This window comes from Pleurodeles waltl, chromosome 3_1, assembly GCF_031143425.1.
Source record: "Pleurodeles waltl isolate 20211129_DDA chromosome 3_1, aPleWal1.hap1.20221129, whole genome shotgun sequence".
Taxonomy (NCBI): Eukaryota; Metazoa; Chordata; class Amphibia; order Caudata; family Salamandridae; genus Pleurodeles; species Pleurodeles waltl.
In genome coordinates, this window is record NC_090440.1 from 10,962,306 (window position 1) to 10,978,912 (window position 16,607).

Sequence of the window (16,607 nt, forward strand, 5' to 3'; positions counted from 1 at the left end):
GTAAATCCCAGAGTATGCGCTGTAGAAGAACGCACCCTTCTTTTGCCTTGCGAAGTGGATTATCACTGCCTACAGTGCACAGAGATCTCTTGTAGTGCCATACAGTCTGGACATATTGGTAATTTTATAGAAATTCTCAGTCTCTGTAGGAAAGTGCCAGTTTTTGACAGGGTCACCACCACTTCTTGCCTGTTCTCTGATGCACGTCTGAATGTGCAGTGGGTTCCTGCTTACTAGGGCCCCAGTGCCAGACCTCTTTCCCTAAAACTCTAACACTGTTCTCCAACTGGCAATACCCTCAGCACACCTGTACGTCCCTAGTAAATGGGACCCTAGGTACCTAGGGCATGGGTGCCAAAGAGGGTCCATAAGGACTGCAGCATGTATTGTGCCACCCTCAGGGACCCCTCGCCAAGCACATGACCATCTGCCATTGCGGGCTGCGTGTCTTGGTGCAGACAAACGTGAGAACCGACAGAGCACTCGGCCTGTGTGCCACACCTACTAACACTGCATGTTAATATGTGCAGGGTGCATTATACTACATGTGTGAACATATCTGCATGAGCAGATATGCCCCTCTGATGTCCAAGTCAATTCTTAAGACATTACAAATGAGCAGGGAAGCCATCTTAAGGTATGTAATGGGCACTGGTCAAAACAAGTTCCCTAGCTACATACAGGCTTCACTGAAACCTATGGTGTTTGATATAAACAATGTGGCATTAATAAACCCACACTGATTCCAGTGATAGATTTATTAATACATGCACTCAGAGGGTACTTTAGAAGTGCCCCCTGCTGAAACCTACTAGACCTCTAGCGTGCTGGCAGACTGGTACAGTCTAGCATGCAACCACAGACAAGTTGCCCATGCTCTCGGAGGAGCACTGAATCTGCATACCAAGGCCAGGGACTTCAAAATCTTTGCCGCCTTTGACATGCGACCTCAGCGTTTCCCAGACCTAAAGGATGCCACCCCTGCCGTGATGCCCATTCGGCACCAGTACAGACGGGAAATCAGCTACGCTAGGAAGCGTAGAGTACAACCAGATCAGGCACACCCCGAAGACGAGCTGCCTGATGTGTAGGAAAATGTTGCCATCTTGATGATGGCAAGATTAGGAACTCTGGGACAGGGTTGTGCCAATTCTCCACAGGAAGTGGTCATATAGGGGGTGTAGTGAACCTAGGGTAAGGTAGCCCATTGATACTACCCTTCACTCCCCATTTAGGGGTGACCCTGCCACCAGGAAAGCAGATTCACCCATCTTGTTCCCAGTCGATGGGATTTTGAGGTGTGGTTGGACCTTAGGTTTAAAGCCTCAGATGAGCGTGTTAACACTGCAGGAGGCAGTGTGCGTGGAATCTAAGGCATCGCGTACATGTACACTGGAGATGATTTTATCATCCGCAACCAACTCCTGATCCCTTTCTTATAAGCATCGGGGAGGTGCTGTATGACTGCCTCAATGTCCTCACAATGAAATCGGTCATATTGTGACCGAAATATGGCTGAATTTGTAATGTTCCACTGTGCAGTAGCACCAACTACTATTAGATACCAGCAGCGTTTATGCTTTTGCTTTCCTTATCTGACTCTGACCAACACCTTTCTTTCTAAAACGTTTGTTTTTCGTTAAAACTACAATACGCCGTTTGGGGCGGGGGGTGGTCATGGTGCGCAAGCATGAGCTACTAGGCCTCCTTGGGGATTGGGGTAGTTTGCCGCTGTCTGAGGGCCCGTCCTAGAGTACTGAGCGTGACCAGCTACAGGCTTGTCAGAGCGAGAATGTGGGGGTGCTCCAATTCAGAGCTCAACAATCAGTCAAGAGACCCAATAAATGTCTTCCCACCCAATAAAGTAAATACCCAGCCCTATCCTTATTTTCGGAAAAAACAAATCACACCGGTGTGTCTAATACTACACACTACAGTAATCAAAACACGTTACTTTCTTTGGGTGCTATATTGGCATGTGCTGCGCCCACCCTGTCCACCTTCTGTCACAAGGAACTCTTCCCCCATTCTAAGTCCCCCCCCACAATCTCCCTAGGGATAAAAAAAAAGAGTAGTATACAGCGAGCACAGGTGCACTTTAATCACCCCCCAAATTTGCAGGTGTGCTCAGTTGTTTATCCCTTCATCAGGCAAGTCCTCCAAGGGCAGCCAACCGCACACTCAAGAGGTGCATCATCAAGGTTTTGTAGAGTTCAACCAGGGTGCAAGGCTGCGTTCTGCGGCTTCACGCTCAGTTTGTCCTCTGTGGTCACCTCAAGCTTTGCAGTTCTGAGATGTCCCAGTAGTCTGGACTGTTGGCAAGAGTAGCCCCTTGGGCTTGCATAAGCAGTAGTTGCAGCCCATGCTGTAGCACAAAAGTCGTTCTTTAGCAGACCTTCAAATCTTGGCTAGTTGTAGTCCCAAAGGGGTCGGTCACAGATTCAGCCCCACATGGGCTATTAAGCAAGTCGGTCACTGCAGCTCTATTAGGATCAATTGGCAACACGCAGACACTGACTCAACCAGACCTTGGCAATCACTTTGTGGCGGAATTGTGATTCCCATCTAGAACTCCAGCAGTCCTCTTCTTCGTACCCCAACAGCCACCAGGAAAAGCTGGACCTCACTCCTCTCTGGAGTCTCTCTCCTCCTGCTGGGTGGGTAGTCCGTATTAGTGTCTCTCTCTTCTCACTTCTCTCTCAGCCCTTCAGGACAGGTATACAGTTTCTCCAGCAAGAGATCCAGATTTCCGGTGATGTCGTCTCACCTCTGGGAGACTTGCTGTCAGAAACACCAGCCCTGGTTGCACTGTAACCCTCCAAGTACTCTGCAGAGCTCTCCCTTCCTTGGCCATAGATGACTTGGAAACGGAACAAAATGTGAGAGATGGGATCCCACTTTTTATATACAGCCTCTAGAGAGCGGATGTGAATCCAACTTTTCAAACTGTAGAGAAACTGCCTGATTTGGTTCTTCTTTCAAGGGTTAATTTTAGGTTGTCCCTCAGACACAGCATAACAAGCTCGCCTCCGTCCTGGAGCACCCACAAATAGTTGTGAGATTTCTGCACCTGGCTGTCATCAGCCCTAGTCAAGGAGTAATCAGGCAGCCACACCTTTCACAACAGGGTCTGCTGTCCCAGCTCTCACCTCTACCATCCACCAAACCGCAGTGTCCAGCAAGACTATTCCTAAGTTCCTTTCTAACCAAAGGGCTCAGAGTATAAAAAGGAACCCTGTCTCGCTTCAGGATGTAGGCCTCCAGCTACACAAATGTGATCAATGAAATTTCACTGTCTGGGAATAGAGTCAGCACCCTCCATCTTTGCAAGGCCTGGCACAGACATGCAAAATAGATACCACTGGTCTCCACTACTCTGGCCTACTCACACATCATGCATGTAGTACACAGGCCACATACATCAACATGCTAAACACACACCCGGGATAGCAGCAAGAGACCTGGCAAGTGCCTAGAAGTGAAACCTTACATGAGTTGACGGAAGGCCTCCACTCCAGTGGCTCATAAATAGGTCTGGTTGCACTATGGAGTCTGAAAACAGAGTAAGCTTCCACCACCAATCGAAGAGCTGAACCCACGACAGGGTCAGTAGGTGCCACTAATGTCCTGGGACCACAATCCGAATGCACTGACTTCTTAGCACTTAACCCACTCGGGGTAGTGGGGTTTAACTGTCAATGCTTGCTCCAGGAGGAAGTGGGGGGATCAAAAACTCAGTAAAAGGACACTCGAAATGCTATTTTATAAGCAAAATAAGCAAGTGGTGTGATTACTTTTAGATGAACGAAGAATAGAACGCTAACAATTACGATACAGAATTAACACCAGAAGTGCCTAAGTGGTACTAAGGCTACTCGTGCTAGGCGCTAGAAAACAGTTTAACATTTATCTCTATGGCCAATGTTACTGTAGGGTGGACGCCTTGGGCCCTCTGCTAAAGCCTGAAGCACTAGTGTCCTGTGAAACTGCAACGCCTGGTCACCATTTCACAGGGAAATGTTGGTCGGAGGCAGGAGAAACCCAGCAACTTCAAATGAGAATCCAATGTCTAACTTCTAACCACAGAGCCACACCTAAGAAGTGGAGAGTACATGTGGGTTAGTAAAGCACAGCGGCAGCCGCGCACAGTGGAGACCATTGCTAGGTCCTGGTGGCCAGATGGCTGGCTACAGGTGACCACTAGGGGTTACTTGTCTTTTGCACTGAAGTTCTGAGTTTTACTGGACTCTGAACATGGGACAGATGGCGGAACAGCAAGCTAATACTGGCTGTATGTGCAGAAGGACCCTTAGCAGTGAGAAAGGGGGTCGTTACAGGTACGTCACAGACATACTTTTCTCAACTTGTGGAGATGTTGAACCACCACCATACAGGTGTTTTTATTGCTTGTCCCCTGGGCAGTCGGGATGGGGTAACTTCTAGGTTCCTAGATGCTCTCCATCACCAAAGTATCCACCATCAGAGGCCCTGGAGGTCACATGAGCTTTGGCTCTCTTCCCTTGGAGTAGGTTCCCTCCTTCTGAAGGCTCAGTCCAGCTCCTCCTCCTGTAGGAAGTAGTTCTTCCCTCTCTCCGCAGGTCAAGCAGCGAGGAGACTATTCAGGTTTACCCAGACTTGCCCAATCTGGAGAGAGACTGTCAAGGATGCAGATCTTCCACTCCCAGCTCTTCTGCTGGTGTACAGGACCTCCCCAGTGGTGAGATGAACATGAACAATGTACTGGCTCAGGACAATAGGACCAATCCTGCTCGGGTAGCCAAGCCAAGCACACTAGAGAGGCTGCACCTTTTGGATGTCTGGGCAGAACTCTCTGCTGGCCATGTTCCTGCGTAGAGTATCTAAGTCGTGTGCCTGGTGCCCTAGTGTCCCTCCTAAGAATGGATTAAACAAGCTCAGGTGGATGTGAAATGGGTCTGTCTGGCAAAACATTTCACAGGGGGGTGCTGAAAAAAGGCAGAAAGCGGGAGGGTGGGTTTTACTTGGAGAAAGGTCTGGACATCTCCTCCACCCCCAGGCCCACCTAGGGAGGGGATAGAAGATGTGCACTTGGGCTAGTATAACAAAAAGGCCAGCCCAGCCATGCACCATGTATACCACCGTAGTATACAGAGGTGAATTGTACTGGACTTCAGCAGTCACTCCAAAGCAGCCCAACCCCCACACCCACAACACTGAGTGCAAGCACCCTTCATACGTGTCTTAGACTGGCAGAAAGGAGGAGTAACTTGTTTACGCACGGGGCGACAAGCGGTATACACACTGGAGTTTAAGTAAGGCCTGTGCTCCTGACAACCCAACTTGCTGCCATCACTGTCCGTCTTGTCCAGCATGAGGGAAGGAGCCACTTTAAGGAAAAGGAAGTGCACTGGGGCTGCTACGCTGGCATCAGGGGCCACAGTCCCATTTCATTAACAGCACGAGACCCTCACGAGTGGGCTTGAACGATTGTCGACTTGGGGTGAAAACACACAGGTCGGTTCAGCACACATAAGGGCAGTGTGGCACAAATCGCAGAGTCAAGCACAGCACGTTCGTGCCAACACTCCAGCAGCCTCTTCTAAGCGCTGCAGGCCTCAAGCAGTGTGAGCGCGCGTTCCACCGTGTAAGGTTCCCCAGCAATGAGCCACACATACCTTTATGGAGGTGAGATGCTGGAAGTGGCGGTGTGGGTGAGCGATGACGTGCTGGGGTTTGCTCCAATCACTGCTGGAGTACACCCGGATCTCATTGTGCTGGTCAGTGGTGAGCAGCTTAGCTCCATCCACAGGGCTGAAGTAAGCTGGAAAAAAAACAAATCCGTTATTAAAAAGAAATTAAAAAACCATCTGTTAATAAAAAGAAGGAAAAAACCCATCTGTTATTAAAAAGAAAGAAAAAACATATCTGTTATTAAAAAGACGACGAGAGTGAAAGGGCCAAGAAGGCGAGAGGATGAACAGAGTAAATGGAGGCAGTGGGGGGAGGAATATTGAGAACAGAGGAGGCGGAGAATGCATTGAGAGAGAACAAAAGAGAGGCCAAGTAGGGCGGAGGGTGAGGGGAAAGGCGTTTGAAACAAGCTCCACTACCTGAATTCACTGGTTTCTCGTGCGGCAGGGCGTAAAGGAAGGACTTTTTGTCTTTCATTTTTCTCAAGTCCCAGATTTTGACAGTTTGGTCCACAGATGCTGTGGCCAGCAGCCAATCACAGCGAGGGTTAAACTCCACGTGCGTCACTTTCTTCTTGTGTAACTTCAGGTCCCATATCTGCAGAGTGCAGCAAAAACAAGCAATGCCACATGCAGTACAGAATAAACTCTGTAGTCCAGTTTCACTAAAGCAGCCTTGAAAAACACAGGGGTGCACAGACGCAGAAAAGTAAAGACCTCACAGCACATGCAGTCGTCCCATCACTATTTTTTACGCCATTGATATTAGTGTGGTGCACGTCTGACACTGTCTGAATGTGCCCTATCACATGGCTCTGGCACGGCTCTGGGCAGATCAGAAAGGTCCATCCTAAGGCCTGGGTGCAGAGTTAGGTTAGGGTGTAGTGCACTTGTGTCCATGTCTGCTTCTTGCTTGAGCACTAGTCCGGAGTCTGATGGTTGTGTCAGCAGGTTTCACGCACGCTCTGGTGTACACAAGGGCTGTTACCGGAGACATTTGTGTGTGTGGAAGGGTTTAGTCAGTCGCTCGGACAGTGACGGATGTGCTGAACGTTCAGGTAAACTCTGACGCCCCCTAATCCAGTGAATCAATCCTTCCTTTTCCGGCTGCTCTAGTCGCTGGGATCCCTTGGCTCACATCCTGAGATTCTCACACTGTTTATAGTCCTGGTGATGACCCTGAGCATCCCAGTTAAGGTCGAAACGCACCGACTTGATGACAGTCAGCAGATCCTGAACCCTTCCCTGTAGTGTAATTACTTCTTAGGTAATCAGTGGACCACTTTTCCCCCAGTCTTGTTTCATTTGTGTAAGTGTACGTACACACACACACACACACACTTACACACACACACACTCTCCCTCTCTCTCTCGCTCTCTCTACCATTACTTCACTTCAGCACCGTGAGATCACCCATGAACCCTGAAGTTTTTTTTTTAATTGCTAATTATCTATCAACATAGGAGGAGGACACTGAATTGTGCACTGACCTACTTTGATGGCCAGCTATGTGGTTCAGTTCTGTTAAACAAGCCCCCAGACGATAAGTCACGCTCTACAAGTCGACCGATTGATTGAACTAATCTACCTGTATCTGTGATTATCACCCAGGGCTCCTCGTTGGCATATTGGATTGCCTTTGGTATCTGTAAAAATCATACATCAGATGGGCAACAATCAGAACTCCAAAGCAACATGGACTTCTCTCCAAAAAGAGCACCTACAGAGACGCAGATGATTAAGTCCCTCACTTCTAGGCACTATCTTTAGCTAAGTCTACTACAGATGACAGAGCGCAGCACTGAACACTGAGTGCCCAATCTGACACAATGAATGACTGTCTGTAACGGTTTAGCCTAAAAATGTTCAATAAAAACGTTTGAAAAAAAGTGTTGAGAGTTAATAGACACATAATTTAGTTCTTATGTTACCAGGAAACTGCGGACATGAAATGACTATCAGGGTGTTTCTCAAGGAAGTGGAAGACCGCGCACTGGTCGCCGTGTTTGTGGAAGTCAGATCTACTGTCAGGAGGAGATCGTGTAAGGGATCCGACAGAAGCCTGCCCAGTGGGGGGTAACATAGAGATTCTTCTCCCTGTCAAACCAAAGGCTGCACTATTGCTACACTTGTGCACCCGCAGGGGAGACCTCTGGGATCTACGTTTGTCAATCGCAGATCAACCAGGTGCTGTCCCCTCTTGGTTGTCTCTTGAGTCTTCACCCTGTCTCTGGGGAGTGCAGGCTGGAGAGTTTGACAGATCTTTTCACAGATAGGATGTGTGCTGGAAAGGCCTGACCCGTCAGATGGGCCAGGGTTAGCTAGACAGATTATGTGGCATGTATGGGGTTGGTTTAAGAAATGTGGTGCTGCTGGGCGAAGGAGGAACAACTGCAAAGAGAGGTGCTATTGGGTGCAGTAGTAAAGTGGCTTGAAAGATAAATCCATTAATTGCTAGATGTCACACCAATTAAATAAAATCAACTTCTGCGCAAACCCTGTTAATGTCGCACAACTTGTTAGGCTTAAATCAAAGGCAATGTATAAAGTATTTAAGCAGTGCACATTCAGTAGAAAAAAATCACACAAAACAAAACAAAATAAAATTCCACAACCAATTTTAAAATAAAAAATAACATTTTCATGATTAACATAAGATCAAAACGGCAAAAATCCAATTAGTGGAACAAGAGATTCGAATTTTTAAAATTTAAGTGAAAATGGCGCCACAAAGCGACAATTTTACTCTATGGAAGTAATTGACTGGGACCTAGGTGTGATTTTAGGCCAAACGCAACTGAGCCCTGGTCAGATGCAAAAAGTGGACTGGTCCCAGTGAAACTCTGCATGTTAAAACATTTGAAAACGTTTCTAAGGACGCAGAAAGAGACTTTGTCACTTTTTGAGAGCAAACAACTTCCTTCAGAGGCCTGTAGCTGATACTGTGGCTGCCGCTGTGAACCCAAAGGCTGAATGCTGAGAGCAGGACAGTCCTGCTGGACCTCTGGAGCGAACGTTTGTCAAAGGCCAAGGGCAAGATCCAGTCCGGGTCCAGTTCTTACCAGTCAGCTGGGCATTGCCAGGATAAGGCCTCTCGCAGCTTGCTGTATAGCCGCAGCCACACAGGAGATCACTCAACTGACCCTTGAAGTCCACCTCTCTGTCTTGAGCACAAAAGGGAACAGGGCCAGTCCTTCAGGGCTTCTCTCAGGTCAAAGACAGCAGGACCAGTCCTCTTCTGAACTTCTGCAGGCCCACTAATTCTTGTGAGGATAGTACCTTGAGGTACCACATGTATGCGTGGTGTAGGAAAGCAGGATCTTTCTGACATGGTCGCCCCCACTTTTTGCCTGGTGTCAGTGTGTCTGGACTGTAATACACTGGGATCCTGCAATCCCAGGACCCTAGTGTCAGTTGTCCCTACCCTAAATTTGGTTGGTAAACCCCTCAATTGGAATACTGGTGTCTCCTGTAAGTCCCTAGTATCTAGAACTTAGGTACCAAGGGCATGGGTACACCAGGGGTCCCATATGGGCTGCAGCATGTATTATGCCACCCATGGGGCCCATGCAAACTGTGTCTACAGGACTCCCATTGCAGCCTGTGTGAAATGGTGCATGAACCTTTCACCCCAGACAATGTTTACCTTGTCTGCACTTCTGACCCTATAAGTCACCCCTAAGGAAGGCACTTTAGCCAAAGGGCAGGGTCTAAGGGGTGGCAAAAGCGCGGGCTGCACGGAAAACCCCAGAAGACTGGTAGGAACAATGCTGGGGGTCCTCTAAGGAGCCCCCAGAATGCATGGAATCATACTTCCAATACTTGCAACAGTATTGGGGTACGGTTCTGACATGTTTGATACAAAACATGCCGAGGCTCGAAGTTACCATTATGTAGCTGGACACAGGTAGTGATCTATGTCCCGTACAAGGGTAAAATGGCGTACCGCACTCCCGAAGTCCAGTGTAATGGAGCTGGAGTTCGTGGGGGCACCTCTGCTCATGAAGAGGTGCCCTCACCCACAGGTACTGGTACTCTGCCCTCTGGGCTAGGAAGGTCTGCCATAGGGGTGACTTACAGTGACCTGGTGCAGTGACCTGTAGTGAAAGGGTGCATGCACTCTTGCACACAGGCTGCAATGGCAGGCCTGAAGACACATTTTGCATGGGCTCCCCTTGGGTGGCGTAATCCATGCTGCATCCATGCTGTGGAATGCCCTGGGTACCTAAGTACCATATACTAGGGACTTACATAAGGGGCACCAGTATGCCAACTGTGGGGTGTGCTAAGTCCTGAGCAACCAAATTTAGAGGGAGAAAGCAGAGTCACTGGGGTCCTGGTTAGCAGGATCCCAGTGAACACAGTCAAAACACACTGACAGCAGGCAAAAAGTGGGGATAACCATGTCAAAACGAGGGCACTTTCCTACAGTTAGCCCCCACGTTTTGGCTGGTTTCTGATGTGGCTTTGACTGTTAGTGCACGGGGTCCCTGCTAACCCGGTCCCCAGTGCCAGATCTCTTTCCCCAAAACTGTATAGTTGTTCTGCACAATTGGCAAACTCTTTAGTTACCACTCTACGTCTCCAGTAAATGGTACCCCTGGCACCTAGGGCATGGGGTACTAAGGAAGGTCTCTGAGGGCTGCAGCACCAATTGTGCCACCCTCAGGGTTCCCTCACCAAAGCCCACACAGTGTTGCCCTTGCAGACTTCTTGTGTTGGTGCAGGCTAAATTGAGTCACCTATCACTGCATGTGCCAAGAGTAAGTCACCCCTAAGGCAGGGGGAATCTAGACACGTGAGGACATATATGCATGAACAGATATGCCCCTGCTATGTCTTTGTCGATTCTGAGACATATTAAGTGCAGCAGGATGCCGTTTTTAAACGCATGTGCTGGACACTGGTCATTACGAGTTCTCCAGCTACACGATGGCTTCTCTGAATCCTGAGATGTTTGGTATCAAACATCTCAGAATAGTACACCCTCACTGACCCCAATGATGGATATATTAATAAATACACACAGAGAGCACCTTGGAAGTGCCCCCTGAAAACCTACCAGCTACTAGTGAGCTGACTGGTCCTGGCCAGTTCAGCCACCACAGACTTGTTTCTGGCCCCTCAAGGTGAGAGCCAGCGCTCTCAAGGGCCTGAGACAGAGGCCTGCTCTGGGCAGAGGTGTGGCCTCCTCTCCCAGGCAGGAAGGACATTTCAGGGCAAGGAGGTTCAAAGGCCTTGCCACCTTTGTAATGAAACCCAGTCTCTCCAGATGGCAGAGATGACCAACCCCCCTGTGGTCATAAGGAGGGTGTAGTCACCCTACCGCCTGGCACTCCTTTAACGGCCCTAAATTGAATATTTAGGTGCCACCCCTGAACCCTAGAACTCAAATTTCAACAACCTAAGAAAACCTGAACAAAGAAGAGTTGCACCCACAGAAGAGGATAAGAAGAAGCAAATCACCTGGAACCAGCCCCTCCGGCCTACCTGCTGACCTTGAAGGATTCTGCACAAGAAGCCAACTTGTCCTGACTTCAATAAACACTCAAGTCTCCTGTTGGCAGCGTACTTGCCCTGCAACAAGAAATTCCAAGAAAAAGACAGTGCAACTGCTGGAACCCCAGAAACTAGACACCAGAAGTGACCACTGCACCAGATGTCCATGACCTGAGGTGAAGCCAACCCATGGTGCCAATGCAGGTCCTAAGCTACCCAGAGAATGAGTGCAGTGTGGTCTCACCCATCTTGGACTCTCCCAAGACACCTGCAGCCTCTGCAAGCAGGCCTGGTCTCCCACAGGCTTGTGGCGAGGGAAACTAACACCTCAAGCAACCACTGCACTCGTAACCCCTGACCCAAGCTGTGGTGGGTCATCGGTGCCAGCAACATCCCCCGGTTCCTAGGGGCTCAAGTCCACCCTGGGTCCACCCCTGCCGGACTCTCTGATGACACCTGCAGCGTCAAGACACAGGACACCCCGACCGCGAGTGCTCCCGGACGTGAAAACCTGATACCTAAAGACACCCCTGTGCCCGCTGCCCCTGTGCACAGGAGAAGAGGACCAACGGTGCACCCTCATCCCTGAGCACCCCATGTCTACTACCTACTTGCTTGTTGTCCCTGACTGGCTTCCTAGGCAGAGCCTGCAGCCAGTCTTCACGAGAACCAAACTCCCACAAGAAACCAATGGGCACCCAACGCCTTACTGCACCTCCACACCCGGCTGCCCCAGGGCCACCAAGTGTGACCTGTTGGTGTGGTTCTGACCAGTGGCCAGTACTTACCGTAACTCACTGAGATTGGCTTTGTAAGTCATTGTTAACCCTGTGTTTGCTGAACATTGTTTTCCTCCGTAGGTTAACATTGAGAGAACTCTGAAAATTGCCCTCAGTGTTTATTTCTGAAACTGAAAAGTATTTATGCTTACAAGTCTACTTACCTGATTGCGAAGTTCTTGGGTTTGAAACACATATAAAAAGACATGTTATTTTCTAAATTGATGTTGGATTTATTCTTTGAGTGTGTGCATCATTTATTGCTTTTAGGAGTACAACAAAATGCTTAGAACTACCCTCTGATAAGCCTGGCTGTTCGCCCTCACTACCACAAATAGAGCATTAGTCCTATCTACCTCTGCAGTACCACCTGGGGATCCACTGGACTCTCTGCACAGTGTACTTCATTGTAGTGCACAGTATAGAGAGCCAGCGTCCTACAAGTGACATTTAACTTTCCAGTCCAGGGATGCGCTTCTGCACCATATAACTATAGGTCGGTTAAATGTGCCAATCCGATATTGTACCAGTTTCTACAAGTTTTAGGTCTCAGAGCACATACACTGGGCTCTGGATTGCAGCAGTGTCCCAGTTGTACAGTTCAAGGTTACCAGCAGTTGAGTCTCCCAGAAAAATTAAAAACTGGGGATGAGAGCCCAAAAAGGTGTCACTCTGCAAGAGGTGATGAAGCATCAGTGGAGAGAACGAGGATAGTATGCAAGGGTATGTTTGGTTGTGTAGGGCTGATGGGTGTAGCAGCCGGGTTGAATTGTGAAGTAGACATGCATCGCATGGGTCTAGGTACACAGAGGGTGTGTTGGGCAGTGGACCACAGTAAAGTGGAGACACAGAGACGGAAAGAGAGGTTCAGATGTGGGAGGTGTGTGCTGTGCAGAGTGTGCTGCTGTGTTCGTGCAGCAGCGTGCTTGAAAGGTATAAGTGCTGCATTTTGTGCTGTGCAGTGTGTGCTGCTGTGTTCGTGCAGGAGTGTGCTTGACCGGTGTGAGTGCTGCATTTTGTGCTGTGCAGAGTGTGCTGCTGTGTTCGTGCAGGAGCGTGCTTGGCCGGTGTGAGTGCTGCATTTTGTGCTGTGCAGAGTGTGCTGCTGTGTTCGTGCAGGAGCGTGCTTGACTGGTGTGAGTGCTGCATTTTGTGCTGTGCAGTGTGTGATGCTGTGTTCGTGCAGGAGCGTGCTTGGCCGGTGTGAGTGCTGCATTTTGTGCTGTGCAGAGTGTGCTGCTGTGTTCGTGCAGGAGCGTGCTTGGCCGGTGTGAGTGCTGCATTTTGTGCTGTGCAGTGTGTGATACTGTGTTCGTGCAGGAGCGTGCTTGGCTGGTGTGAGTGCTGCATTTTGTGCTGTGCAGAGTGTGATGCTGTGTTCATACAGTAGCGTGCTTGACCGGTGTGAGTGCTGCATGTTGTGCTGTGCAGAGTGTGCTGCTGTGTTCATACAGGAGCGTGCTTGACCGGTGTGAGTGCTGCATTTTGTGCTGTGCAGAGTGTGCTGCTGTGTTTGTGCAGGAGCGTGCTTGACCGGTGTGAGTGCTGCATTTTGTGCTGTGCAGTGTGTGATGCTGTGTTCGTGCAGGAGCGTGCTTGGCCGGTGTGAGTGCTGCATTTTGTGCTGTGCAGAGTGTGATACTGTGTTCATACAGGAGCGTGCTTGACCGGTGTGAGTGCTGCATTTTGTGCTGTGCAGAGTGTGCTGCTGTGTTTGTGCAGGAGCGTGCTTGGCCGGTGTGAGTGCTGCATTTTGTGCTGTGCAGAGTGTGCTGCTGTGTTCATGCAGGAGCGTGGTTGACCGGTATAAGTGCTGCATTTTGTGCTGTGCAGTGTGTGCTGCTGTGTCCGTGCAGGAGCGTGCTTGACAGGTGTAAGTGCCGCATTTTGTTCTGTGCAGAGTGTGATGCTGTTAAGGGGAGAAGACAACATGGGAAGACGGGTGCGGTTTGTTTGGGAAGGTGTGCTGAGCGGAGTGGTGATGTTTGATGGAGGAGTGTCATGGGGGTATAGGTGTCAGGCTGTGCTCATCAGTGTGTTTTTACTGGGTGTAGGAATGTGTCAGGCTGGTGTAGGTATCGAGTACCTTGCCAATGGGTGTAGCTCTTCAACCATTTACTGGGCACAATGTAGTGCTGTTGGTTGAGAGAAGTCATGCACCCAGAGTGTGTTCTTACTGGTGTCAGAATGTGTTCAGCTGGTGTAGGTATCTGAGGGTGTGCTGTCTGAGGGTAGGAAGTCATGCACCCAGAGTGTGTTCTTACTGGTGTCAGAATGTGTTCAGCTGGTGTAGGTATCTGAGGGTGTGCTGTCTGAGGGTAGGAAGTCATGCACCCAGAGTGTGTTCTTACTGGTGTCAGAATGTGTTCAGCTGGTGTAGGTATCTGAGGGTGTGCTGTCCGAGGGTAGGAAGTCACGCACCCAGAGTGTGTTCTTACTGGTGTCAGAATGTGTTCAGCTGGTGTAGGTATCTGAGGGTGTGCTGTCCGAGGGTAGGAAGTCACGCACCCAGAGTGTGTTCTTACTGGTGTCAGAATGTGTTCAGCTGGTGTAGGTATCTGAGGGTGTGCTGTCCGAGGGTAGGAAGTCACGCACCCAGAGTGTGTTCTTACTGGTGTCAGAATGTGTTGAGCTGGTGTAGGTATCTGAGGGTGTGCTGTCCGAGGGTAGGAAGTCACGCACCCAGAGTGTGTTCTTACTGGTGTCAGAATGTGTTGAGCTGGTGTAGGTATCTGAGGGTGTGCTGTCCGAGGGTAGGAAGTCATGCACCCAGAGTGTGTTCTTACAGGTTTCAGAATGTGTTGAGCTGGTGTAGGTATCTGAGGGTGTGCAGTCCGAGCGTAGGAAGTCATGCACCCAGAGTGTGTTCTTACTGGTGTCAGAATGTGTTGAGCTGGTGTAGGTATCCGAGGGTGTGCTGTCCGAGGGTAGGAAGTCATGCACCCAGAGTGTGTTCTTACTGGTGTCAGAATGTGTTGAGCTGGTGTAGGTATCTGAGGGTGTGCTGTCCGAGGGTAGGAAGTCATGCACCCAGAGTGTGTTCTTACTGGTGTCAGAATGTGTTGAGCTGGTGTAGGTATCCGAGGGTGTGCTGTCCGAGGGTAGGAAGTCATGCACCCAGAGTGTGTTCTTACTGGTGTCAGAATGTGTTGAGCTGGTGTAGGTATCTGAGGGTGTGCTGTCCGAGGGTAGGAAGTCATGCACCCAGAGTGTGTTCTTACTGGTGTCAGAATGTGTTGAGCTGGTGTAGGTATCTGAGGGTGTGCTGTCCGAGGGTAGGAAGTCATGCACCCAGAGTGTGTTCTTACTGGTGTCAGAATGTGTTGAGCTGGTGTAGGTATCTGAGGGTGTGCTGTCCGAGGGCAGGAAGTCATGCACCCAGAGTGTGTTCTTACTGGTGTCAGAATGTGTTGAGCTGGTGTAGGTATCTGAGGGTGTGCTGTCCGAGGGTAGGAAGTCATGCACCCAGAGTGTGTTCTTACTGGTGTCAGAATGTGTTCAGCTGGTGTAGGTATCCGAGGGTGTGCTGTCCGAGGGTAGGAAGTCATGCACCCAGAGTGTGTTCTTACTGGTGTCAGAATGTGTTCAGCTGGTGTAGGTATCTGAGGGTGTGCTGTCCGAGGGTAGGAAGTCATGCACCCAGAGTGTGTTCTTACTGGTGTCAGAATGTGTTCAGCTGGTGTAGGTATCTGAGGGTGTGCTGTCCGAGGGTAGGAAGTCATGCACCCAGAGTGTGTTCTTACTGGTGTCAGAATGTGTTCAGCTGGTGTAGGTATCTGAGGGTGTGCTGTCTGAGGGTAGGAAGTCATGCACCCAGAGTGTGTTCTTACTGGTGTCAGAATGTGTTCAGCTGGTGTAGGTATCTGAGGGTGTGCTGTCCGAGGGTAGGAAGTCACGCACCCAGAGTGTGTTCTTACTGGTGTCAGAATGTGTTCAGCTGGTGTAGGTATCTGAGGGTGTGCTGTCCGAGGGTAGGAAGTCACGCACCCAGAGTGTGTTCTTACTGGTGTCAGAATGTGTTGAGCTGGTGTAGGTATCTGAGGGTGTGCTGTCCGAGGGTAGGAAGTCACGCACCCAGAGTGTGTTCTTACTGGTGTCAGAATGTGTTGAGCTGGTGTAGGTATCTGAGGGTGTGCTGTCCGAGGGTAGGAAGTCACGCACCCAGAGTGTGTTCTTACTGGTGTCAGAATGTGTTGAGCTGGTGTAGGTATCTGAGGGTGTGCTGTCCGAGGGTAGGAAGTCATGCACCCAGAGTGTGTTCTTACAGGTTTCAGAATGTGTTGAGCTGGTGTAGGTATCTGAGGGTGTGCAGTCCGAGCGTAGGAAGTCATGCACCCAGAGTGTGTTCTTACTGGTGTCAGAATGTGTTGAGCTGGTGTAGGTATCCGAGGGTGTGCTGTCCGAGGGTAGGAAGTCACGCACCCAGAGTGTGTTCTTACTGGTGTCAGAATGTGTTGAGCTGGTGTAGGTATCTGAGGGTGTGCTGTCCGAGGGTAGGAAGTCATGCACCCAGAGTGTGTTCTTACTGGTGTCAGAATGTGTTGAGCTGGTGTAGGTATCTGAGGGTGTGCTGTACGAGGGTAGGAAGTCATGCACCCAGAGTGTGTTCTTACTGGTGTCAGAATGTGTTGAACTGGTGTAGGTATCTGAGGGTGTGCT

The 16,607-nt window shown here is 49.8% G+C and overlaps 1 protein-coding gene across 11 annotated transcripts in view; it reads right to left on the reverse strand.

Moving 5' to 3' along the window:
- Window positions 1-16,607, reverse strand: part of DDB2 (damage specific DNA binding protein 2) — an 80,274-nt gene that overhangs the window by 15,994 nt on the left and 47,673 nt on the right. For all 11 annotated transcript variants that reach the window (XM_069221659.1, XM_069221665.1, XM_069221656.1 and 8 more), the window contains 2 exons: window positions 6,090-6,267; window positions 5,655-5,800 (listed from right to left, as the gene is read on the reverse strand). In XM_069221659.1, the coding sequence (XP_069077760.1) occupies window positions 5,655-5,800; window positions 6,090-6,267 (324 nt within the window). The remainder of the gene's footprint in view (window positions 1-5,654; window positions 5,801-6,089; window positions 6,268-16,607) is intronic.